Genomic DNA, 26,221 nt, shown 5'->3' with positions numbered 1-26,221 from the left:
GTGTACACCAGATTGCTGCAGCTTGTGTGCCAGGTGTACACTGGATTCATATACCTGTAACATCCTCAGAACAGAGCTTTTCACACTCCACCTTTTATTAACCTTTTTATTCTAAAATAAGCTCTTCCCCTGATGAAAATTAAACAAAATACCGCTGTTCAGATAACAAAAGTGCAGATCTCTGGTAACATTTAATACTTCCATGTTGTACAAGAGCCACTGTAAGCTAAACAAGGGCATATTCTTTCCCATAGTGATTCTAATCTGCAATATAGATATTTCTTTTAAGCACACTGCAAATGTGGGTACACTGGTCTGTCTTAGAATGTTGGCCTCCTTCTTCACTCCAGTGCAAAGCCTGAAACCCACTTACAATAGAGAAAAACAAACAAACAAAAAAAAACACACAAAAAACAAACAAAAAAAAACAAACCTACACAAAAAAAAGAAAGCAACAAGAAATGAGCTGTGGAGGCTGCTGTGTTCCAGCCCATGCTCAGAAGGCAGTACAGATGCAGCCCAAGTAAACATTTCACTTTGGTCATTGACAGGCTGATAAGGACTATACACAGAACATGGAGAATGAAGCGATGGACTACCCAAGGAGTGGAGATACTTCCTTCCAAGGGTAGAGAGCTTCCATTAAAAACAGCACAACATGTGCAGGTAGCTACACTCAAACCTTTCACAAAACACAGCAGATGCTCTCCATGTTAGTAACCATCAACAGAGGTGGCTAGTAGTTTCAAGGAATTATCTCTTGATTTGTTATCAGCAGTGGAAAAACATGTCATTTTCAAACAGATGTTTGTAGACAAAAAAGATGTTTTTTGTCCACTGGAATAAGCCCAGTAGCATCACATGCTGTATCAAGCCTGAACATGCCCTCACACTGTCAGAACGGACTGTATAGCCACAAGACAAGTCATTTATAAAGCAGAAATCAGAGGAAAAATGAGCAGATGACAGTATTGTGGTGACACAACCATGGAGCACCCTTTCTACATTTAAAGGAACAACACCCACTTGAAATGACAAGAATCTCTTGCATTTACTGCATTTTATGGTACCTCCAACAAGTACAGGATCAGGTATATTTTATACTGCTTCACATAACTGCAGTATCCAACTCCAAGTATCCTCTACTTGAAAACAAACATTCAAACCAGTAGCAAACTTCATATTTCATGTATTTTAAGACTAGAAGTGTGTGTCAGGATCATGAAGGACAGAGCTTTGTTTTATAGGCTGCATATCATGTAGAGTTACCCCGTGAAGCCTTTTATAGTTAATTAAATCACTACCTCTAGGCACCTAGATTGCTTATTTACTCCACTTCACAAAACAGCAAAAATGCTCACTCTGATTGTAAAGTTCCTTTTCAAGTAGTCTCATGAACCCATGTTACTCCAGTCCTCGTGAATCAGTGCTGCTCAGACACTGACCTCTATGCCACTCGCTTATTCAACAGCAAATAAGAAAGTGTGAGGCTCTAAACACATTCACTTCACATGCTGTCTCCCAGTTTAAATGCAATATTCTACAGCAGTAAAGCCTCTGCACAAAAAAAAACCAACCCTCTCCATTCTGAAAACAGAACAAGTCACCTATTTGCTGTGTGCTAAGAATGTCTACAAGATCATCATCTCCGTCTCACTTAGCAAAGCCCTCAGTCATCAGTGAGCTTTGTTCCTTTGAATTAAAGGAGGTACAAAACCTCCCGCACCATTCCTACTTAGAGGCAATTCTGCTTTATCTTAGAGGACAAATTTCTGCTCCCTGTCTCTTTTTGCGCAACTGTATACATTTCTATGAGGAGATGGTTTCCATTATGAATGCTTGTCTTCCTGTTCCTTTTTCCCCATACATGAAATTCTAGTTCCTGCACTCTTGAGTATTTGAGTCCTTTACACCTGCTTTGATAGAGGAGTCTGAGTTCAAGTGGTGAAAACAAGCAGCAAGAACAGATGTGCTTTTATGAAACACATTTGGCAACCCCATGCCAATACTCCTTGGAAGTAAAGCTGGATAGCATTTCTGTATAGAATATGATACAATTAGTATAATACAACTAACATTTTCCATGCTGTGTTTACTTCCTAAGAAAACTTGATATTCATCACAAACTCCTTCCTCTATTAAATCATCTTTCAGGCATGAGATAAATTAAACTAGAAAAACTTGGTATTCTGGATTTTTTGTTTCGTGCAAAACCTTCCCCAGAAATTAGAAGCTTACTGCTAAAAGACTTTGGTTTATTTCTGCTCCTTCCATTTTTGTTTGTCGATCTGAGTCTCTGGCATCAGCTGCCCTTTCACTGCCAGCCAAGTCAATGAATGATATCCTAGAAAAAAAACAAAGTAGTGTTTATCTTACAGAGTTGTTTTTTCTACTTTTTTTTTTTTTTTTTTCCTTTTTATTTCTTTTTTAAACCAGAGAAAAGCAACACATGACATCAGAAGAACAACCAGAAATTACTACCTTTGAATAATGAGAAATACCCACTGGAAATAGCTGGAGTGACAAAATATGCACAACAGCAGAACAGTGTCAGAGCGTTCTGGCACTAGTGTTACCATAACAGAAAGTACGACTGCATGTGGTGAGTTACTCCACAGTTTAACAGATAAGCTGTTTGAAGTGTAACACATTAATCACTCTGGATAATCACTCTGCTTGCAGCTTCCTAAGAACAAGGATAAAGAAATTAAATTTCTTAATTTTAGAAAAATAGAAATAGAAAACTGCCTTGTCAAATGGGAATTCAGGGCAATATGAACAGAAATTTCCAGCGTATTTCTTTCCATTAACTTCAAAGGTGATGAGCACACATGCAGATGTGTCCATTGCAAACATCTACCCTTGGGCAGACTAACACCCAGGACAGGGAAAAAAAAATTAACACTGAAGATGAAGGGAAAGATTTGATTGCCAGACTTCTTTGCTGAAGTTTTTACAAACAAAGTTGACAAACCTCTTTCATAGACATACACACTCCCCCTTGGAACAAAGAAACAACTATTGAACTTTTCTTATTCTGAGTACTATCTTCCGATTTAATTCACTGCTGCCCAGTAACACGATGCCTCCTCTTAGTCTGCCTCCCTGATGGCCCTACTCTTGACCTCTTCTCAAGTTTTGAGCAATCCCACTTCTAGCCATACCTCCCAAATGTCCTGTTGGCTGTGTCTTTAATTTGGATTTGTATGATAGCATGAGATCGAGAGGAATCTGAGTTGACTCCGGTAGCTCCTGTGCTACGCTCCTTTCCTCCCTTTAAAATGACCTGCGAAAAAAGAGGGATAAAATCCATACAAATTGTCAACAAAAATAAAGTCTCCCAGGAAGACATTTTGCCTTACCAAGATGAAGGTATATTAGGAGAAATGCTTCATTACAGCGTTGAAATTTTGGTGCAAGGTAGATGTCTCCCAGCGTTTATATCAGACCTCTGTATATGAATCTGTTTGCAGTGACACCACAGAGCTTAGAAGTTACACTGCAAATAAGAAGTTGCTGCACTGCACATTCACTCTGATTTGCAAAATATCCAGACTATAAAATTAAAAACAAACCTATGGCAGGATTGAAAGAAAGTAATACTGCACAGATAATCTAGGTGACTAATGGGATTGACTTGTTGCAGTTGTTTTCATTTCACTTTTTCATGTAGTAGAGTGGTACTATCATCCAGAAAATAATACAGAAAGTACCAAAGCCTTTCTTCATCTCCATAACTGAAAGGATAATGCAACAACATGGAAGAAAGTTAAAAGATTAATTGCACTCAATACAAAATAATAAAAAAACAAGGCACGATAGAAGAGCAAAGGATCCCTCACGATATAACTCCGGATTATTCACTGTAGCAAACTCTTAAGGACTATTACTAGAAGTCTAGCACAAGAGTACATTCATAAAACAGAGTCAATAATCTTATTTCTGGTGGAAAGAAAAAACTAAATGTTATCTATCAAGATCAATACATTCTTAGTTGACACATGTGCATTATTCGTGCCTTTCTGTGACCAGTTTTCAACCAGTAGCTGAACCAACTGCTTCAGCTCTTAAGAATTATGTTAGTGCTAAGTGCAAATAGTTTCTGAACCAAAGTCAACTTCAATAAATATTGAATAACTAGGTAAACACTCAAGACCCTTCCCTTATATCTGCTGCATATATAAGGGAACTACATATAATTCTGCTGTTCAGAAGCTCTGAGTTAAGCTAGAGACATTCATGTGTTCAAAAGAGCCTGCAGTCAATGTAAAATTATTTTTTTTGCTGAGATACCTGGGAGAATAAAGTCACTTAATGGTTCTTTTGTGTGTGGAATGTAAGAACATGGAGTAATGTGTTAATCAACCCTATAGCACATTTACACTCTAATTTACAGAAGCATCACCAGTGTGTCCCAAAGCTTGAAGTTAATGAGGATAAAGAACAGAGTTAAATGGAATATAAGAGGGAACATCGTGCCCATTTTAATGAGTCAATTACAATATCAGGCACCTTCAGTGTACAATTCCTTACTGAGAAATGGGTTAAGCTATTCAAGGTCAAGATAAAAAGAAGGCAGATTTAACCAGCTGTCTTGCCGCAGGACTGTGCAGGCAATTTGCTAGTGTTCTTGTTGGGCTCAGCCAGTCGAGGAAGGAAGACTGAAACTTTGCTTGTGCTGAATATCAGCTATTTTTTAAAGATACTATTTTTACACAGCTGTTATCACCCATCATTACATACTCATCGTCTAAAATTCTAACTCAGGTCTATTAATTTCCAACTTTGTATATTTTCTCACACATCTCTATATTTTATTTTTTTATAGAAAAGCTCATAGAACCCAAAGAAGTCACACTCTAAGAAAAATACAGATCCATCTTTCAGGGTTCCTTACTGGGACATCATTTGATTTCTGGAATAGTGGCCATGGTCTGTTTCTTGGAAAAGATCTTTCCATAAGGAGTGGCAGCAGAAACGACAGCTGTAGATAACAGCTTGTGTGTCCCTAACACAAGTGATGCTGACTCAAGGAAAACTTCTCGGAAAGAGTGGTCAGGCAGTGGAACAGACTGCCCTGGGAAGTGGTGGAGACACAGACACTGGAGGTATTCAAGAAAACATTAAATGTTGCACTGAGGGACATGGTTTACTGGGAAATATTGGTGGTAGGTAGGCAGCTGGGTTAGATGATCTTTGAGGTCTTTTCCAACCTTAATTATTCTATGATTCTCAGATGCTTACTTGAATAAAGGAACTTTTAACTCCTCAGTTATCTGCTTGAGGTTGTCAATTTTAGAACCCTTAACAAGCATACACATGTACAACAGATAAAAGAACAGTCTTTTCTGTACACAACTTAGCTTACAGATCTGTACATCAGGATCTAGGAGACAAAATAATGACAAATATTGAGGATACCTCCAACAGTAGGTCTACAGAGTCCACCTGGACCTCCCGCAGTCCAACTATTTGAACAACATGCTTGCTGTCTTCTCTTGCAAAAAGCCTGCAAACAAAACATCACAGAAGTGAGATTTCTGAAGTCCCAAATAGCAGCACTAAAAACACATTTCATTGCTATGACACTATGTGAAAAAGCCAAAGATACCAGTGATTAGGGGAAGGGGACTCCTGTCATTCCTGTAATTTCAGACCTAAGGAGCTATTTTATTTTCTCTATGCACCAAAGAAATTTCACTGTTAAAGAAACACTAGCAATGTATTTCTACAAGTTTGGGAATATATGAAAGCAAAGAAGTAAACTACCATGTCTACATTTTAGATTTCCTGAGGCTCTTTTGAACTGCTTCTCAGGCCTTCTTTAGGAAGCTCACTGTAACTCATGCAGTCATGCTCTGTTCAAGTTCCAATATTTTTCCACAGGAATTAAAAGCAGATCCCATGGCCATAGAGTCAGAGACCAGTGCAGCTTTGCTATGAACTGCACAAAATGTCACAGTTTAGAGGAAGAATACAGGCATGATGCTCATGGGAGGAAGCTAAATGCCCCCCTTCAATGGTCCATAAGATCTTCATCTGACCCCATGGCGCTGGGAGCTGCTTTAAAATCCTGTACAAAACTCTTGAGAGCCTGAACAGATTCACTTCTGGAGGCAGAAAACCTTTCTCTTGTGCCCTTGTCCAAACAAGACTGGGGCTGAGGGCCTACTACTGAGAGTGACGGCAGCATCACCTTCAGAGGTGTACTCTGGTTCAGATGCCAGGCTGCTGGGCAAATGAGCTCTGGGAGGAAGTGAGAAGACTTTGCAGTTTCAAGCATAAACTGGACATCAACAGGATCTTCGGAGACTGCAGTGGTAAGAGCATCAGCCCCACTGGCACAACAGTAGGGAATTAGAGAGGTTATATGTGAACAGAGACGGACAGCGACTCCACAACAGTTTGCATGAGAACTTCTGGTCACAGGAAGGCTCTTCCTTTAGCTATAAATGTTCAGCTACCTACGGATTTCTGTAGTGTAAGAAAAACAGCGTGAGCTTGTACATCACCCACAAGCCTTCATTCTTATCTATTTCCTCCCGCCAAGAGTTTGAACCAGGAGTCCTATCGATATCAGTCATATTTAGTGTCAAATTCTGCCTTCCTCCCCAGCTCTTAATAAATATGCAACATTTATTATAAAAGGTAGTTTTTTAAAAGCAATTGCATGGAATAGTAACAAACTGATTTATAAACAGCCCTAAGTTTACAGCAATCTATTTTTTATTTACATACCTCTTCCTTCCATTTAGTAGGTCATAAAGCTGTCCACAGTAGATCTCATAAAAACTAATCAAAACAAGGAGATCCTTCCTTGATGGTGATGCTTCCAGATGTCCAAAGATGTCCCTGGCAGCCAAGGCATAGAGTCCTGGGTTCCGTTGAGTACCTATCATTGTGTATGTCTTGCCAGCACCCGTCTGCCCATATGCAAAGCAGGTTGCATTGCCTCTGTAAAGATAACCCACATTTTTAATGCCACATCTGATTTATTTATTATTAAAAGAGATTGTAGAGTGTCAATATATATATATAGCTAACTTTTGCCACTGAAGCTTGGTTTTCTTCCCCATCTGAGAAACTGCAGAACACTAACAGTGATTCCCAGTCATGTCTTAAGAAAAGCTGGTGTGTCAAGGTTGCAGTGTCACTTCTTTTCTTCTACATTCTCAGAATACATTTCAGGAAGCTAAGAATTCAGTATTGTTCTTCCAGCTGTTTAGGTACTGTGATAGTACTGTAGAATTACCAATGGGAATATTTCCTTATGAATCACAGAGAAGAAGGACTGTGACATGAGGTGCAAAACAGCCACAAGTCAGGTTTTGAATTAACAGATATTGCACTTGATGAAGATGAGCAATTTACAGCAATGCAATTTACCAGGTGAGGTTAGTTTGCCTCAGATTGCAGTTCTAATGCAAAGTCAATCTAATGCCCTGCTGCTGCTGAGAGGAGGGTGCTGATCTTCCCTTCCTCTGCTCCCTGATGTGTGACCTGTCCTACTGACCTATTCTCCTCTGTGCTGGCTCTGATGTCTGACTTTACTGCACTGAAACAGCAGTAAGCTCTTCATTTTTTTGCAGGTTAATTTTCTGTTGTTTCAGTGGAGTAAAGTACCTCACAGAAGATCACAAAATATGGTCAAAGTGGCTTCACATAATCTATGGGCATATGTCCAGTAGGACAGGACAGAAGAGGACCGCCAACTTTCAGTGGTAGAGAGTATTTTATACACTCACTCCAACCAGTGTAACCACAATCTTAGTTTATTCCAGATTGCAGCATCTTTGTCATCATATCACTTTAATGTATGTGAAACACCAAGCAGGTCTCAGCATACAGCTCTGCCATGCTTCAAGCCCATCTAAATTGGTGTTACTGCATGCCTGCTTCCCCATCCCTGCTCTTGTACAAGCTGAGCTCACAAGTATGAGGTGAACAGACTTAGAGAGCTGAATCAGCCAAAAAAACCCAAACAACAACAACAAATCTACATAGTGATTGACTTACTTCCCTTCCATGCTTTGAAAGAAGTTTTTCAGCATATTCAAAACCTCCTGGATGTACAGAAGTGGGGAAAAACGTAGGACAGCAAAGGGCCCAGTGAATAATTTTTCCCCAGATTAGTTTGCTGAATTAGCTCACTAGGGGGTCAGACAAGGCATCCCTTTTCCTGGTATCACTAGATTAACCGTACTGTGCATTGTGTTTTTACTGATTACCATTATACAGCAAGATATAAGCCCCATTCTCCTTTTAAACTTCTCTTTCTCAAGAATGTGACACTGTTTCTACTGATGACAGTCCAAGATTTCCAGTAGCAGAATACTCCATTTTGTTATGCAGTCCTTTTCTTCAAAGATTCAAAAATGTAATTATATTCAAGTTTGTTACTTTGCATGACAAGAAGATCACCCCATGTAAAGTTACCATGAATTTCCAAATCAGGAGATATGTAATTACTTCAAAAATATATCAATAAAACCGAAGTAAATTACAAGTGAATTAATAATTTCTATTCTACTATCCATAAAATCAAAATAAATTACAAAGTTATTAATACATTTCTATTGCTCCGTGAAATGTAACTGATACATACAAAAATATCCCACAGCAGTCTCATGAAAGAGTCACAGAGAAGCAGAGAATTGTAGGGTATAGAAGGGACCTCTGGAGATCCTCCAGCCTCACCCTCAGCTAAAGTAGGCTCCCTACAATAGGTCACAAGGGAAAGCACCCAGGTGAGTTTTGAATATCTCCATAGAAGGAGACTCCACAGCCTCTCTGGGCAGTCTGTTCCTGTGCTCTGTCACATCACAGTAAAGAGGTTTTTCCTCATGTTCACAAGGAACTTTGTTTCCATTTGTGCCTCTTGCCCAATCACTGGGCATCAAAAAAAGCCTGGCCCATCCATGTGACACCTGCCCATCAGATGTTTATATGCACTGATGAATTACCCCCTCAGTCTTCGGGCTGAACAGCTCCTGGTCTCTCAGCCATTCCTCATACAGGAGATGCTCCAGGCCCACAGCCGTCTCTGTGGCCCCCGCTGGACTCTCTGCAGCAGTTCCTGTCTTGAACTGGGAGCTCAGAACTCCAGAATTCCCAGAGTGTTCCAGGTGTGGCCTTGCCAGAGCAGAGCAGAGGAGGATCAGCTCCCTCGACCTGCCTGCCACACTCTTTTTAATGCACCCCAGAATACCATTGGCCTTCTTGGCCACAAGGGCACACGAGCCCGTGGTCAACCTGTTCAGGACAACCAGGTCCTTCTCTGCAGAGCTCATTTTCAGCAGGTCAGCCCCTAACACGTATCGATGCATGCAAAGAGGTTGCATTACTCCTCAGCAGATTGATAAAGATGAGGCCCTACACAGTTTGCAGCATACCATAAAGGAGCCTTTCTTAGAGTAGAAATTAGAAGCCAGAAATCCTGGCAAACATTTATTTTAAAAGGTTGGCATTTTTTACAACTAAGGTCTAGTTTTAACCTCTCCTGTGATTTAGACTCCTCATTGAATGCAATGAAAGTAATGTAAGTGTCATCTGTTTTATTTTGGGGGAGGGTATGTAAAAAAGGATAGATGAATGCATTTTAAAAAATTAGAAAACAGTTAAGAGGAAAATGAAAGTGGTATATGAAACTGGAAAACATAAAGGTGGAAAAATAACAAATGAAAGCACAGATGCCCTACCCGTTAAAAATATGCTGAATCAGAGGATGAGCTGTCTTCATATACACATCTTGATTGGTACATGACTCCCCAAAGACTTCATCAAAGTAAAAAACATGCTGAAAAATAAATATGATCTTTACATGAAAATGAACATGTTTCATTTCCCTCCGCCTATATGCAAAGGCATGGTTAAATAACAGAAGTTTTCCCAGTGATTTCATATGGCTTTGGATCAGGTCCACAGTAATGCAGGACATTCAACATGCAGAACATCACAAGTAATCAAGAGACTAAGCGTAGGAAAGGAAAAGCAGAAGGTGCAGAAGCCTTCTGTCAGAAAAAAAAGCACACACACACAAAAAAAATAGAAATTAAAAGAAAAAAGAAAAAAATTAAAGAAAACCCTGATTGATTCCTGAAATGAATAAAATCTACTGATACACAGTAAAACTAGAACATTAAAAAGAACTCAAAAATTAGTCCTCGGTTGTGATTAACGGTCTCTGTTCTCCAGTCTTAGAATCTTTTTGCCCCCAAGAAGACAGAAGCTACTCCTAAATAAACCTGGAGCATATTATCTTAAAGGAAGGCAATAAAAGCCCAACTTCCCATGCTCCCGGTCTGACCCAAAGAAGCAGAGTGTCTAGAAAGACTGCAACTGTGTTCATGATGGGATTCTCTGAGGCTAAGAATGGTGTCTGCAAGGAAGGACAGCCACAAACAAACACCACATCCTCAAGACTCCACGAACTCAAGTTTAACATTGCAGCCTAATGATACACTGCAATGTAAATTAAGGTAGTAGGTATCTTGGACTGACAGTCATTTCCATGATGCACAAACCAGCCAGACTAGCAGACAGATTAAACCAGGAAGCTTCCGCAGCAGCGCTCAGCTCACAGTGAGCTCTGTGATGGGGCTGCAGTTTTGCTCCCCTTATTGTGGAGCTGGAGTATGCCCCACTACCCCTTTGGCCTGCACTCCCTGGTTTCCTACACACAAGAGACAGAGATGGTGGTAGGAAGCAGGGAACTTCTCCTGGGTCCTATAGAACAGAATAGCCTTTGCCATAGCATACTTCAGTTCAGAATACTCTGACCTATGGCAAAATTTCATTTCTTAGTACTGACAGAACAAAATTAACCTGCAGTTATTAAGCACCGAATAAATGTCAAATACAGCAAGTCAAATTGAAGGAGTGGGATGGAATCACCGCATGTGTTGCACCATAAAAGGTGGTACATAGATCTGAGAGAGCTGCAAACTGAGTTTTATTCTGAACAGTTGTTCACAGGACCCAAGCTGTAAAAATAACACCCAGTGGAGTGAGTATGGCTTGCTGCTCTCTAGAAATCAGCTCTGTTCCTGGTGCTGTCAGTCAAAACTGAGAATCTGAACTATGACAGCACAAGGTATTTGGGATTTAGAAACAAAGACCAAAGGAGAAATTAATTTTCAAAAGCATTTCAGAACAAAGGGAGGGAGGGGATGAGGGTATATGTGATTCACTGAATCAGAACTGCAGTGCTGAAATAGCAAAAAAGGGAACACCTCATTGAATTACTCTGGAGCAGACTCAGCAGCAGGCAGTTCTCTTGGAGCAACAGCATGTAGCAGAGTGTTTTACTTTGCCACATGTGAAGAAAGCTGCAAGAGACATGCTTTTGAAGGCTTAAAATTCTGGGCTCAGATTTTCTGCCATGGGCTGGGATAAATCAGAAGCAATTCAAATATAGCAACACTGAGCTGACAGAAAAGCCTACCATCTATTCCAGTACAAGAAATGCAGACAGCCCTGTTCTGATTGCTTACTGAAATTCCAAGTCCAGTTTGCTTTAATCCATCATGCAAGTAAGTGGCCCATAAATACAAAGTGCAAGCAAAGCATGTTACCTGTAAAATATACTGGGTGAGATCAACTGCCTCCTTCTTCTCATGAAGAAGCAAGGTCTCTTTGTCTTTCACTGTGATGATATTAACCTCTCCACGTCGCTCCTCTCTTTGGCCCAGGGGACGTTTTCGGACACATACTCTGATTTTTTCACTCTCTGTCCATGGAGTCTCTTTCTCAGAAGAACTGGATCTACAACAATATTGTAGGTTTGCACTTTGAAATCAGATAACTACAAAAACTAAAACACACAAAAATTTAACTTGGTTTTTTATCAGATAGAAGCTTATGTCTTTAAATGTTTATCAGGAAAGCCTCTCACTGTTATACAGTGGTGTTTCTGCTGTGTTGTTTGTTGGTTTGTTTGTTATTTGTTTTGTTTTTGCTAAATAGTATAAAACCTCTTGTGCGTTTCTGTTTAAAAACAGTTGTGCTTATGCAGCTGCATTCCTCAGCTTGTTGCTGGACTGGCATATTCTCAGTTGCCCACAAACTTGTGGTTCAAGTTGGCATAACGCAGAAGTTAACTTAATGAAATTTAATCTTGCTGAAATTATTTGCAGTCATGCATAGTCATTTAATTACAGATAAAATATGATCAGATCTTGGAAGGAAAAGAGTATAATATTTAGTTGCTTTTCCTCTTTTAATTACTTTCTCTTCTTTTGTTTTAGGCTGTCAAACAGGTTACAAGCATATGACATAAATTAGGAAATAAGACAGTATCACCCAGCTCTTAATAAGCTGAAAGACAATTTGAAACACCAGTCTCCTCGTTATTTCCCTTTCATCTTACAGCCTTGTTTGGTTTTTTTTAATTATTTGTTTTAATCATAAAAAAATATGTTTTCAAACCATGTGCAAAGTTGTGCTCTTATGTTTTGACAGGTCGATTTTAGGTCCCTTCCAGACACCTCAGGAGCATGAAGTCATTTAGTGTTCCACTGATTAACCTGCTGCTGAAATCATTTTTCAATGCAGCATATGGAATATGCCTGAATTCAGCCAAAATTGAGTCAATCTGACTTACACTTTGTCAAGGCATCTTCAGACAAGTGAGTAATGATTTTCAGCCTGGACCTGAACATCTATTTACTAGAAAAAGATCATTTTAACTAAGGCTTGAGTTGCTCAAAACCAGTATTTCTGCCATGCTACCCAAATGCCTTTCCAAAATCTCTTAATGTAGCAATTCAAAACTAATTTAGACAAGCTGCCTGTTAAATTAAAACAAAAAACACAGCAAGAGTGCAAGTTACTCAATATCTCATTACAGCTATAAGCTTGTAATATCATCATTCCAGTTGCCTTGCACAATTTCCAAGAAGCATACAACTTGTAAATATAAATCTTAAGACGTGTTCTTCAAAGACTACTTGCAAGCAATCTTTATTGTAACTGGAATACCATTAATTTTAGTATGGCTTTCCTATGCAGCCCTGTGTTTAGACAGAAAATTCTCTCCCCTGAAAAGAAAGGCCATGACCACTTGAAATAAAACGCTTCAAAATTTAGTGTGAGCTTATGGACATCCTTGAGCACCAGATGTTGTCCATCAAATGATCAGAGGCTCTGATGTTTAATTTTTGCATCACCAGAGGCCAAATTTAGTGACCTAAAGAAAGAGCTTTTCTTCTTCCTAAAAGCCTGAAAGAGAAAGGACTGATGGTAAGATCTGGGGAATGGTAACCATGATGGCTCAGAGGATCTATTTGTAAAAGTATAAGCACATACTCCTTCTATGAGGCATATTTAATGGAATGCATCTTGTATGGGAAAAGAACACGATTTAATTTTATACACTGGCCCTCAAGTTCAGATTGTTTTTTAACCTTTCTTAAATAGAAATTGCATTTTATAACTTAAAAAAATATATATATATATTACAAGGAAAAGAATCTCAAAAGAGATTGTTAGAAACCTGATTAAATAATAGGTCAGAAGAACAACTGTGTCCTCTCCACTGCAGTCAAGATCAAGCCTGCTATGGGCAAGTGGAAAATATAGCCAAACATATTGTAAGAGCTCTTCTATCCTTCTGCCATTCAAAATCATTTATTACTATTTTTTTGCATATGAGACTAGATAAGCCTTCACAGTGGTTAAATCACAAGGTGACATGGGAATTCAGTGAAGGAGCTGAGCACTTGCAAAACAGGAATCAGATACCCAAGCATCAGCAGACTGGCCCCAAGCCTGGAATGCAGAATATGCAGTCTGGTCAAAACAGGAGAAACTCAGGCATGTTAAGGAAAGTACAGGAAGCCTACAGTATGAGCTGCAACTATGAGTCAGAGATGAACGTGCTGAAGAAAAAAAGAGTAGAAGAAAAGAAAGACAATTGATATCATGGCTCTATCATGGGATTCAAACTCTTGAACTTCTTTAGCCAAACCATTAGATTGGTCATTTCTTACTTTCCAGCACTAAGAATCCTGCCCTCTTTGCTGCTCTGTGGCTCAGCTTCTGGGGAAAATGCTAAGATGGCTGATATATCAAGGTTTGCACACTCCTCTGGGAGGTGTGAATGGCAGGAATTATTTCAGTATCCCAGTTAAGGGGTTTAATATACTCTTTTGCTGCCTTTCTTTCTACCTTATTACTTATCCACTGTAGAAACAGCATCTGTCTCTTCCAGCTACATGCACACTCCAGAGAAGTTGTAACCAGCACCCTGACCACATGTCTTTTCTGTCACCTCAGCCTTCTCAGACCAAGCTTCAGCATCACACAGCTACCTCTCTCCTTCCTCCTGTATGCAAATCGTTACAGCTGCTGAAAACTCCATGCTCCCACTCCCACCTTCTTTCCATTGCACTTCTACAAGCCAGACCCATAACTCCAAGCTCCTTCATGCTGCATCACTCAGCATGAGTTTGGCAGCACATCTTCTGTACACACTGGATACAGTAATCATCTCTACATCAACAATTACTTGTTACTGAATAGACATCCTTTTTGAAGAAGCTCATGAACTTGTATATGTCCTGAATCTGGGAACTTCTGCACAATGTTATCATTTCAAACATAAGCACTGTAATAATCCTGAGAATTTCTTCATCACTACAGAAAAAGCCTGCCACAGCTGCATTGCAACAAACCATATTGTGGCAGCACATTTGCAGGGAGGTAAATTCTCTGTTTCCTGAACCAGGATCTTCAGGAGGATAGCTGTAGAAACAGCCAGTGCTTGGACACCAGCCAGGCTGCAAGCACAAGCCTGATGGTGCTCTGAATAGCACACATAGTAGTGTATCTCTGGACTTCTAAATAACCAAACCTGGGAGCCATCTACCAAGTTTGGATGCTTTAAAATACAGTGCTAGCTTATTCAGGCTTTTTTAGACTCCAGTTTTTGTCTCAAGCAATCAGTTTAGACAGTGCCTGAGAGTAAGCCAACAAAAACTATTTTGCGCTTTAAATATGTTTCCAGGGTAATTTACCAAGGGTTCAAGATAGCTGTAGCCCCTGTTAGCAGACACTGGGAGACATTATGAATGCTACAGATCGACTTTCAAGAAGCAGCTGCAAGGCATGCCTCTCACCAACATGTCTGTATTGTGCTCCAATTATATTCATTGTTTCTTTTTAAAGCACCACTTCAGAAATTTATTATAGCTATCACAGCACGTATCCATTTATAATGGGAAAATCTGGACAAACTTAAGAAGAGGAAACATTATTTTGGAAAAACAGTTTTGCAAAATTGTGTGAGGGAAAAAAAAAAAAGACTTGTCAAATCACCAAGAGAACAAAACCTTACATCCTGAAGGATAATGAAGATTATTCTTAGACAGCCTTGGTGAGTAGCAGCTGTTGAATTCAACTGATTCCTTCTAACAGACTTGGAGAGTCGTAAGTGCTTATTAATATCCCTCTTTTCCGTAACATTTCATATTGCTCTGTACAAAATCCGTAGTGTTAGTATTACTTGTTTGGAAGCTAGGAAGACACACCGTGCTCCCTAGTGAGGAATTAATTAATTACTTGAAATAATATAAAAGAAAGGTAACTGATCATTACCTGATGCAGGAATGAGGTAGTCCATAATTATACCCTGAAATATGAGTCACTCTCTGTATGATGGGAGTTTCGGAATCCCCCAGGAGAGGAGCAATATCATCAGAAACTGCTGCACAGTTCAGTTCAGTTTTTGTGTATATTCCAGCAGTATTTGCATCTCTTATAGTTAATCTGGTCAGGTCTGAATCATGTGGTTGAACATGTCTGAGCACATCCACAAGACTGTTCTTCTCTTCATTGGCATTGAAATCTGATGAACCATATGTCTCTGATTCTGACTCTTTAACTGTGCCACTGCTCTCCTTGAAGAAGGACTCAAAACGCAGCTGTCTGCGGGGACCTGTTCTGGTCACCTGAGGTTGAATGAAAAGGCCACTTGGTTGAAAATCTTGCTTGCTTAAGTCTCTTACAGCTTCCTCTTCTTGCATAATTTTGATTATTCTAATGAGCTGAAAGAGTCGTTTGCGATCATTCATGTCATGGACCCCCAGTTTGGTATAATCATTCATAGAAATCTTGGCAAGCTCATCAATCTTCTGCAGACCAAAGGCAGCAAAGTGAGGATAATATTTTTCAAGCTCTGCCTCACAAAGGCATTCATAAAGGCAAGATGCCATCTTCAAGCTCAAGCCTACATGAAATCAAACAAGAAAAGTACTCAAGTTATATGAAGCATCTTGGCAAAGACATAAATGAAGAAACAAAACATTTCTGTAGATAATATGACCTCAAGCTGGGCTAAAAGACTATTCTGCTCGCAATATTTTGGCCTGCCAAACACTATCAAATGTAGCAATACTAAAGATAAATTAAATATGAAGCAAATATTTTACCTCTAAAACTGTATTTTAAAGTTAAACCAATATACAAATATAGTAGGAAATGCACAATGTAGAGATACTTACTGCTGCAAAGTTCCTACACGCCCAATGCCTACTTGATGAATGCCACAGCTACCAAAACCCTGTCCTCAAGCTTCAGAATGTAAAATGCCTAATTTTAGATACTCAATTTAATATCAGCGCATGTGGTGTAATGTGGTTCAGCTATCACTGGTTAAGTAACCAAAGGAAAAGGAACTGCATTTGTCCTCACCTCAAGATGAAAAATGAAGACTGTTCATCCTGTTGATTAACTACCATGAAGTTACAGTTTTGCTGTGTAACTTTCTTTTGTAAGTCATGAATCTTGTGAGCATTTCTGGATATTCTTGACAGAATAGCCAAAATATTATGTGAAATCTGAAACACAGAATTTATCTAAATCTATAAATGTTACTGGAATGCCATAGCGGCATTCTTGGGAAACCCAAAAAAAGCAACATGCATCACTGAAAGGTGATGCAGACAGCTCCCCCAGCTGTCTGTATCCAGAGAGATTCATATTTGCAGATATTTTTATTTGTTGAATGAAAGGAGAGAAGAATAGCACCTCCATTATATTTTCCTCACTGCTCTCTTACTCTTTTTTTGAGTCTAGGATCTTAGCACATGCAAGTCTTTCCCACATTTTGAAGTTACAGTAACATTCAACAGAACCAAGCTAAGATCTTTCTTTTGGTAATTCAGGAGCAACAAACTTCAAGGCAAAACAATCATGTGGAGGTGGACTTATTAAATACACATATTATGTGACTTTGAATCTTGAGATAAAGCCAGATTCACTGTTCAGATTACTAGATTATGGTAGGGGGAAATTAAAACTGACAGAGAGGACAGCAAACCTAAAGATCATAGATTCTAACTGTGACACATACAGAGGTTTTTACAGACATTCACAGTTTTCCATGTTCTCTAATAGATAAAATTCCACAGAGGATTCACTATCTTTCAAGGGAAGTCAAATTTTTGAAAAGCTCCTGTCTCACATAAGGTAGTTCCAAGCACAAAAGCTGCAACAATACTACCATGGGAAATCTCTTTTCTTTCCTGAAATGAGAAGTTATAACACAAAAGAGAGACACCAGTCTGTTAAAGATTAAAACAATCCAGTAGCTTTGCCTATTCTTATCCTTGTATCCTAGATTTTACTTAAAACTTAGCATGTGCTTAGACTTAGGTTAAATATAAACAGAGTGGCCAAAAACTAGTGTAAGAAATAGATCTGGGTTAACGTCTATTTGAATGAGAGTTTTAAGGAGGAAAAAAAAGGGAGGGGGAGAGGGGGAATGGTTAAAAAAAAACAAAAAAGAGAATATTGAAACTTTTAAGCTCAAGATTCCAACTAAAAATTAAACAAAATATATTTAAACAGCTAGAAATGACTGTACAGGCAGATTTCTCAAAACACAGAACATCCAGGTGGTTTAGGTACTGCAGAACATACAAGAAGAGTAGTCCTGAGATACATAAGCAGCTCTGCATGGCTTATTGGCTAAGGCTCTTTGCCATGTAAAAGCCACTAAAAGGCTTCTTAATGAGAGATAGCCCTGAAAGTAGAATCATTACTTTTGCTTCCTCAGCTACAATAAATCTTGCTGGACCCAAATGGTTAAAGGATTAAATCCAGTGTCTCTCCATATCTGGAAGAGCTATTTCACAACTCAGGAAAACTCAACATTGAGCAATAAAGGCGTAACAAATTAATCAACCATGGAAAAAAAATAAGCCAAGGTCATAGTGATGGGTTCCAGCATTTCTGATAATTCTAAAACTCAAGAGTAGACAATGTTTAAAAGATTTAGTCTGGTTTGTACAGGAGAATTCAGGGGAATTACATTTGTTTGAATTGATGGACACAGTGAAATTCTCCAAGCCTTCTAAACATTAATGCTCTAAAAGAATAGTGTGTCTTCCTCCCCATAAAAAGAATACCTTAATTCATCCAACACTGCAGACTTCCAATTGTTTGGCAGCTTTTCTAAAACTTACATGCAATTCTTAAAAATAACTTTGTGAAGTAGTAAAGGCAGTATCAGTAGGTTTTCAAGAATCCTAAATTGGTAATGATAATGCCATCTTCTGGCAAAAAGAGAAAAGACCTTTACCTTTCCACAGCAAATAGCAGCTAAAACTTCACAGGCAATGCCAGGATCTAATTTATTCTTTTGAGACTACACTGTTTTCTGGTACAGACAAATGTAACATTGTTCAAGGTGATAGTCTGATATAAAAGTCCAACCAAACCTTGATCCCAGCAAAGCTACAAGTAACTTCACAGAAGGTAGGACAAAGACAAAGCCTCAGGTTCCTCAATATAGCTGAATAAAACCTCGGTTTTGAGAAGGAAGGAAGCAAGTTAGGAGGCACAGCTCACTATGAGCATGCTGTTCTAGTGCCAAAGAGAGACACTATAGCCATATTTTAAACTCCAGAAATTTAGTGGAAAAGAAATCTTCTGTGCCACTGCTAGCCTTACAAATGTAAACTAATGCAGCTATACATTTCACTCTGCAAGTAATCCATTGTCATCATTCTGTATCATAAACTGTGGTCTGACCGTTAAATTTGAGAAACAATTCTCAAAAGCATCTGATAAAAATAATCAACATCAAAAACTTAAACACTACCTTGTTTTCCCGTCTGTCACTCTGTATCACATAAATCTTTCCATTTCATAGCTTATAGAAACAAATGCTAAGAACCTAAAAAGTCCATAAACGTGTATATATGCTAACTTTCCTGACCACAACTATACCAAAGTACTGTACTCATCACTTGTAACCAGGTTACCCTAAAGATGTCTTCAGCACAGGCTCCAAGTCCACGTGTTTTTTTGAGTATAAAAGCAGAAGATCAAAATGAAGCCAATTTTTGCTGACAGTCCTGCAGGAGAGAAAAGGGAGACTTATTAACTCATTTTCCCAGTCACTTACCTTTATTTCTTATTCATCTGAGCACTGAGTTCTTGTCAGACTGTGATCCAAAGCCAAGCCTGATTGAGCCCTCCAGAAATGAACAGCTGATATGCTTCTCAAGAGTAGCACATCAAATGCCTTATCTTTAATTATTCTGATCCCATCTCTTGGACACGAGGGCATTACTGTGAAGAACAGGGTCATGGAGAGATTGCACATTTATAAATACAAGCTCCACAATAAGAGATATTACTAGAAATATTACCTACTAGAAAAAAGAAAAGACGATAAATATAATTTAAAGCAGTAGGTGTAGAGTTGTGAAACTCTATTTCAAACATTTATAGATCGCTGCAGCAGATTCATTAACATGATCACAAGATTACACTACAGAAATCTCCATACATGTACATGAGATACTAAACCCTTTTAGCTGACACAAGTGTTGTAGCAGTTTTGAAGATACAAGAAATAAAGCTGAATGCTACCAATAGATAACCATCTATAGTCTTTGTATAATCAAAGGGAAGGAGGAAGCACTTCTGGTGTTGACTGGCGACTGTTGTACAGCTGGGCCAAGATACAGGTCTCCTCCCTGCACCAATGCTATGGAGAAGCCTGAATTGCTTACTCTATGATTAACTTTTATATTCTCTGAAACAGACTTAAAAACTACCACTCAGTGTTGGTTATGGTGTTTTCAAACACCTTCTGATTTGCACAAGATGTTCGTTATGGAAATCATTCCTTTACACCAAGAATAGCGTGGTGAGCTCAGCACAAGAGCCCCCCTCCCACAGCTGACACCCGACAGCTGCTGGGAACAGCAGCTGCATGGAAACGGGAAGTGTCTAATATTCAACCACACGCCCAGAAAAGAATCCCCACAGTTAAATCGGGATGCTGATTATTTGAAAATTGTGCCTGGGATTCTCCTGCCAGTGAGATTTAACAAACGGCTCTCAGTATTTATTTTATAATTATACCTAAACAAGCTGCTGTGCATCTGGAATTACACTGCAAGACTCAGACGGGTCAACACACTTGTGGTTTGCCCCGGAGCAGGTTATAGCTCTCCAGGCTGCTTTTACTCCCAGGCAGACCATTGTTTGACCCCTGGAAGGTCAAACCCTTATGGGGAAACACAGGGCACAGCTCGAGGGGAAGGGATCGGACACTTACTTCAGGCCGGGAGCCGAGGAGCCGGCTCTCCAGCAAGGCCTGGCAATGAGATCAGAGCGTGCCCGCGGCCCGTAGCGCCCGCTCCGCTTCTCTCTGCTTCCTTCCAGGAGCCCACAGGAGGGGACGTGGCGGAGGGGCCGGGCACAGCACCCAGGGCGGCCGCCCACCGCCCTCACCCCTCCCGGCCCGCGGCACACACGGACACGGACACTGAGGCGGCGGCGGCGCCCAGGCCGCGTCTCCATAGCAACAGCGCCTTTCCCGCTTCAAACTCTCGCGCCCACCGCCAGCGAATGGAGGCGAAGGGGAGGCGGGGAGTGCTGTGATTGGTTGTGGTGGCTGTCAATCCCGCGGCAGTCCCGCCCACACCGGTGCTGGCTGACAGGTGAGGCCGCCATTGCTCCGCGCTGTGCGGCGTTGCGCTCTCTCCTCTCGTCCCACTTTCGTGCCGCTTCTCCCCTGCTCCCCTTCCCCTGCTCCCGGTAAGACGTGCACTGTGTGTCCTGGTACCACGGCCGGGGGGCTATTGGGGCCGTTGGGCCTGCTCCCCGCTGCTCAGGCCTAGTACGGCTCGCCCAGGAGGTGGAGCTGGTGCCCCGGCTGCGCTGTGTGAGGCTGCGGCCTCCTGTGGTGGTGGGTAGCGGTGGTTGGGATGATGGGCTGAAATGCTGGGCTGTAATTAAGCGAGCTGGCTGCATGCCGCACTGAGGATTTGTTGGTCAATGGTGCTACCCCCTGCTCCGAGCTCCCCATAGAGTTGTCACAGTGTTTCCCAGAACACTGAAGGGGAAAATAGTGCTGTGTAAATGTGTTATCTATTGTAATGTATTATCTATTGAAAACAGCAGTAACAAGTTCTACCTAAGGCTGTTTCTGAGCTGACTTGCTGTATCTTTTAAAATGGATTTCTCATCTCCATTGCCCTCAGAATTTAAGTACCAAATGCCTTGGCTACATCACTTCTTTGCTTACAGCACTCGTCACTTAAGAGATACGTGGTTGCTGTTTACATCAAATTAATGCTTCGCTTGCATGCCAAGAAGCTTTTAATTTTGTATCACAGCTTTATATCTAGGCCAGATAGAGTGCCCGTCGTCTGGCATGGTGTTGCTCAGCTTTGCCACTGACATCCTGAGGAACTCTGTGCTGCAAGGTGTCTGTGTTGGGTAGTTATTTCTGTCTGCCGCTCCCAGGTAATGTTGAGGTATTATTTTTGCACGCTGCCTTTAGATTTTTGCAGTGAGAAAGCTTCAGACTGTTACATTTCTGGCTTCTGCTTTACTTACATCATTTTACCTCCCTCTAGTATAGTATATAAAATAGCAACTGCAAAGAACTGGCACACAAGTCATATTTTGTGCTTCTTGAAAACTGTCTCTTTTTTTTAGCTTTATGTGAGGTTCTGGCTTTAAAATGAAAGAGCTTAGTTTTCACGTTGATAGTTCACATGGGTAGTCACTAAGATGCAGTTTATGTATTAACTGTGAAGGATTTGGATGACTTTTAGCCCGTGCTGGGAATATTTCCTGGATAAATATGGTTTGTCTGCTTGAGATCTGTGTTATTTCTGTGTGATCCTCTGTGCACTTCTGCTGCTCTCCTTACAGTTAAGAGGGGGACATGGCTGTAAGAGCTTGTGGCTTGATAATCTACAGAAGACTGCAGCCATCACCATCTTCTAAGGCTGCTGACAGTATTGAATACCTCCTCCTCCAGACATCCTATGGGACCCATCACTGGACCCCGCCAAAAGGTGATGTTTATTCTGATAACTTCAGTGTTGCTTGTGTCAGGAATGATATTTCTGACTGTTTGGTTGAATGCTCATAAGGTGAGCTTTGGGGGCTGTTAACCAGCTGACATTCACAGCTAATTGTACTCTTTGGGCACCAGAGTCAGGAGCTTTATGGCTGCACAGCAGAGCCAGTATTTGGTGGTACATGGTGGCAGCCCTGGTACCAGAAAAAACACAGCACAGAAGTATTTCAAGTACATTCTACACCTTTTTAAGTACTGTTTCTTCCCACTAGTTTGTTCTTCTTATTCTGTAAAATAGTGTTCTTAAAGCGTAGCACATGAATGGTTTGTAAATAGCAGCTTATGAATTGGGGGGGGGGGGAGGAAAAAGCTTTCCCTCTGTCCACTTCACCTAAAGCCTAGCTAAAAGAGTTTGCAACCTACTGGAAAACCAAGAGCCAGGGCTGTTATGAGAGGAGAGGCCCATCTGAAAAGATTTCCCAGGGAATGTGGAAATTCTGAACGTGCTTGCATGCTGGCAAGTGAAATGTCTCAAGACGTGCATGGTGTGCACTCAGATCATAATGTTAGAGGCATTACAGATCAAAAATGAAGGAGTTGTTACATTTTATGTTCTCTCCAGTGTGAGTGGTCTTCGAAGTAAGTTCCAGGTAGCAAAAACTTCTGTAAGATACAGATACAAACTTAAATTGATTATAATTTTTAATACGGGCTTCTGACACCTCTCCAAGTGCACACAGGACACTAGTCTACTTATGACTATAGCTGTACATTGATATCTTTAAAGTTCCCTAAGTGACCTTTATGGGATTAAACTCTACATGCCTGGTTTCCCCCACATAAACATCACTCTGATCTATGTTCTTAGAACTGCAACCTGGTACGAATTGAGTCTGGTGGGAAGGAGATGTAGGGATTGTTTTCCTCTTCTGCGTATTGGGACTGCATGAGTGTAAATGAATTTGAGGAGCTGAAAGCTGCAGTGATATGTTGTTAGTAGTCCTTTTCCTGGTAGGCGGAGTATACAAGTCAAAGCTGGAAACTTGCTGAGCTTAGGATAGAGATTAGCAGTAGTGGGGTGTGCTGTTTACATTTCCCTGTGCTGGCAGGCAAGTGGTCGCATCTGTGTCCTGAGAGTTGAAGTTGAACCCCAGCCTCCAGTTTCATTGCTACCTCAGCTCACTGCATCTTTGGTATTGATAGGTCATAATTGTCATAAACTGGTTCTTTACTGTTTGTGGGACTTGCTGTGGAGAAGATAAAAGAAATCCAGTTGTGCAGGTCTAGGTGGATTCTTTTTCTCAGCCATTAGTAAAAGTCCCATCTTTGGAAATACATGTATCTTTCAGAAAGAAGGAGACTTTGACTTGCAGTGCTGAGAGTCAGGGGAAATTGTTTTTACTTAAAGCTACATTGTGTTTGATCTCAAATATCTAAAACATCAAATGCAGTGTGAGATGCTGTTTTCTGCAGTTATTTTTTAAATAAAATTGTGTTTTACTTCAGAGAAAGTGTCACGTGAAAGGATGGTTGAGTTTCTGATACGTAAAGATGTGAGAGAGACCTTTTGGCAAAGCAAAACGAACTTCCCACATGTACCAAACTGTTCACTAAAAGGTGGCTTTGGGTACCTGAAACCTGAGGAAATACTTGTGTCTGTAATAAGTTGTGCCTATATGCAGACACCTAAATAGAAAAGGGAGTGATACTGGGGGCAAAATAAAGCTGCTTTTTTTTTCTTCCCTTGAAGCCTCCCAGTTCATTTTTCATTGCTTTTTTGAGATCTTGCTTGTCTTGTTCTATTTATGGTCTTGTCTGGATCTTTCATGAGAAAACAGAATCTGACATTTCTCAACAAAAGTACAAACAACTGGGGATATGTTATATTTATCCGTTGTTTGTAATGGCACCTCTCATTTTAAGCAATGTAAAACAAATAGGGTGTCCTGGACAACTAAAACAGCTGCTGGCAAGATTGGCATTTAGGTGTGCTGTACTTCACAGGGTAACATGGAAAAAAAAAATAAAAATACTCTTAAAATGCTGCATGGCGCAGTGCAGGAGAAAATACTGGTGGTCTCTAATAACTTAGCATCCAAGTGTTCCTAAGGTGGCTCAGGATTCGTAAGCATCTGACCTACTCTTGAAGTAAAGCAGTTTTAAGTATGAAGCACAGCAACCTTGTCTGTTTTCCAGTTAGTGATTTCATGATTGACTTCGTAGTGGTTTAGGATGTGCTGAAATAAGGGAATGCAGGAAGACAGTTTGGCTTTTAGTTTTGTAACTTTCACTTTTTTGGAGGAGAGGGGGCGGCCTATAAAATACTGTTGAAATGTTAGTGTTCAAGGTGTTGTCCTAAGCATCCTATCATGATGTTGTCCTAAAGCTTTTTTTTTTTTTTTTTTTTTTTTTGGTGGAACTCACCTTTCAAATGGAATTTGCTTTGTCTGGTGCCATTGTTTCTCTGTTGTTTTTGCAAGTAAGAGCTTTGTAGAACTGAGCCTTGAGCTTCAGTGGGAGGGAAGAAGTTGAGGGAGAGGACTAAGACTTCTGGAGATCAGCAGTCTCGTTTCTTACTGACTAAAGGGTAAACGTTCAATAAGCACACAGATCTTAGCCTGAAGTGTAATGTGAGGTGGACCATTGTGGGTGCATGGTGCTCCGGAAGAGGAGGGTAGGGCTGGGAAGAAAAGATTTCTCATGCTAAGAAGCCACTGGTTATTTTGAAAGATGCAGTATGAACAATTGTAAAAGCCACAGGAGCAAAATCAAGACATAAATGTTTGAGGAGCAACCTCTGTTCTCTGACACTAGCTTGATTCTTTGTCAGCTATTGTATCCTCCCTTCTCTCTCCTAATGTTTCTCCGTTGTCAAATGAAGAAACAGAATCATAGTTTTTGTCATGCTCTTGACAGGCCATGTGGATCCAGGAGAGGATGACTTGCAGACAGCCTTCAGGGAAACACAGGAAGAGGCAGGTCTTCAGGCCAGTCAGCTCACTCTTGTAGAAGGGTACAGGAAAGAACTGCAATATCCTGTCCATGGCAAACCCAAGACTGTTGTTTACTGGCTGGCAGAGGTGAAGGATTTTAACACAGAAATTAAGCTTTCTGAGGAGCACCAGGCTTTCCGCTGGCTGAAGCTGGAGGATGCTTGCAGATTTGCAGAATATGAGGATATGCAAGCAACACTGAAAGATGCACATCAGTTTCTCAGCTCCAAGAAGTAAGTGCTTTTTGTGAAGAACAAGAAGAATTCTTGGAGAAGCAGCCTAATTTTTTTTTTAAAAAAAAGCACTTAATTTTATTTTTTTGCCAGAAGAAATACAATATGACTGCAGAAATATACTTTCTTTTTGTTAATCTCTACAAACTCAGTGATGATACTTGTAGCTTTTAAAGAACTTACGCTTTTGTCTCCCATAGCTAATGTAAAAGCAATGTGGCTGAATTGTAAGCCAGAGATGTCCGAGTTGAAACCCTGAGCTAACAAAGTCTCCCTGTGTTCCTCTCTCTATCTTTTTTTCTTAAAGTGCTGAATAATTGTCTATTTTTGCAAGTCAAAACACTTGGTGTTTCTTGACTTGCTGATGTAAATCTGTAGTTTTGTAAAAATGAGCATATGGGGATTTTTTAATTGCAAAATATGTACTGCAGAAGTTAAATCTTGCATTTCAAATAGGGCAGCAGTAGTTCTGTTCCAAACTCCTCTGCTGATGTGCTGTAATAACTTGTCAAATCATTTCAAGTCTTGTTTGTATCATGCATTTATGTACATAATATTCTGTTATGAAAATAGCTGCTATCCAAGGAGTCTCAGTAAACTGTTGACATACAGTATTTAAATAGTAAACTTGAAGTTCTTTTTTTCCCTTTCCTTTTTGTTCTCTA

General features: G+C 40.1%; 2 protein-coding genes across 8 annotated transcripts in view; one reads left to right on the top strand and one right to left on the bottom strand.

The window, feature by feature from the left end:
- The window catches only part of KIF24 (kinesin family member 24), a 30,054-nt gene extending 9,244 nt beyond the window's left edge, over positions 1-20,810 (bottom strand). The window contains exons 1-10 of one of the 4 annotated variants that reach the window (XM_085529745.1): positions 20,573-20,708; positions 19,266-19,358; positions 16,690-16,835; positions 15,595-16,225; positions 11,574-11,763; positions 9,699-9,796; positions 6,739-6,954; positions 5,422-5,509; positions 3,165-3,286; positions 2,239-2,344 (exon numbers count right to left, since the gene is read on the bottom strand). In XM_085529745.1, the coding sequence (XP_085385871.1) occupies positions 2,239-2,344; positions 3,165-3,286; positions 5,422-5,509; positions 6,739-6,954; positions 9,699-9,796; positions 11,574-11,763; positions 15,595-16,211 (1,437 nt within the window). In that variant the 5' untranslated portion in view covers positions 16,212-16,225; positions 16,690-16,835; positions 19,266-19,358; positions 20,573-20,708. Of the gene's footprint in view, positions 1-2,238; positions 2,345-3,164; positions 3,287-5,421; positions 5,510-6,738; positions 6,955-9,698; positions 9,797-11,573; positions 11,764-15,594; positions 16,226-16,689; positions 16,836-19,102; positions 19,359-19,408; positions 19,576-20,572 lie in introns of all 4 variants that reach the window. The other 3 variants (XM_085529744.1, XM_085529746.1, XM_015848244.3) reach the window with 3 other exon arrangements.
- Positions 20,811-20,927: 117 nt separating this feature from the next.
- Positions 20,928-26,170, top strand: NUDT2 (nudix hydrolase 2). Of its 4 annotated transcripts, none has more exons than XM_015848260.3 (4): positions 20,928-20,957; positions 21,636-21,765; positions 22,180-22,325; positions 25,247-26,170. In XM_015848260.3, exons 3-4 carry the CDS (start codon positions 22,193-22,195, stop codon positions 25,558-25,560), a joined length of 447 nt encoding a protein of 148 aa, XP_015703746.2. In that variant the 5' UTR covers positions 20,928-20,957; positions 21,636-21,765; positions 22,180-22,192; the 3' UTR covers positions 25,561-26,170. The 4 variants fall into 4 exon arrangements, with proteins under 4 accessions (XP_015703746.2, XP_015703745.2, XP_015703744.2 ...); XM_015848259.3 differs by having other exon boundaries at positions 20,928-21,054; XM_015848258.3 differs by lacking the exon at positions 21,636-21,765.
- The last annotated feature ends 51 nt before the right edge of the window (positions 26,171-26,221 follow it).

Source organism: Coturnix japonica, chromosome Z, assembly GCF_054131305.1.
Source record: "Coturnix japonica strain WE chromosome Z, WE-NBRP24, whole genome shotgun sequence".
NCBI lineage: Eukaryota > Metazoa > Chordata > Aves > Galliformes > Phasianidae > Coturnix > Coturnix japonica.
Note: the sequence above shows the minus strand (reverse complement) of the source record. Positions and strands in the feature narration are given on the sequence as shown.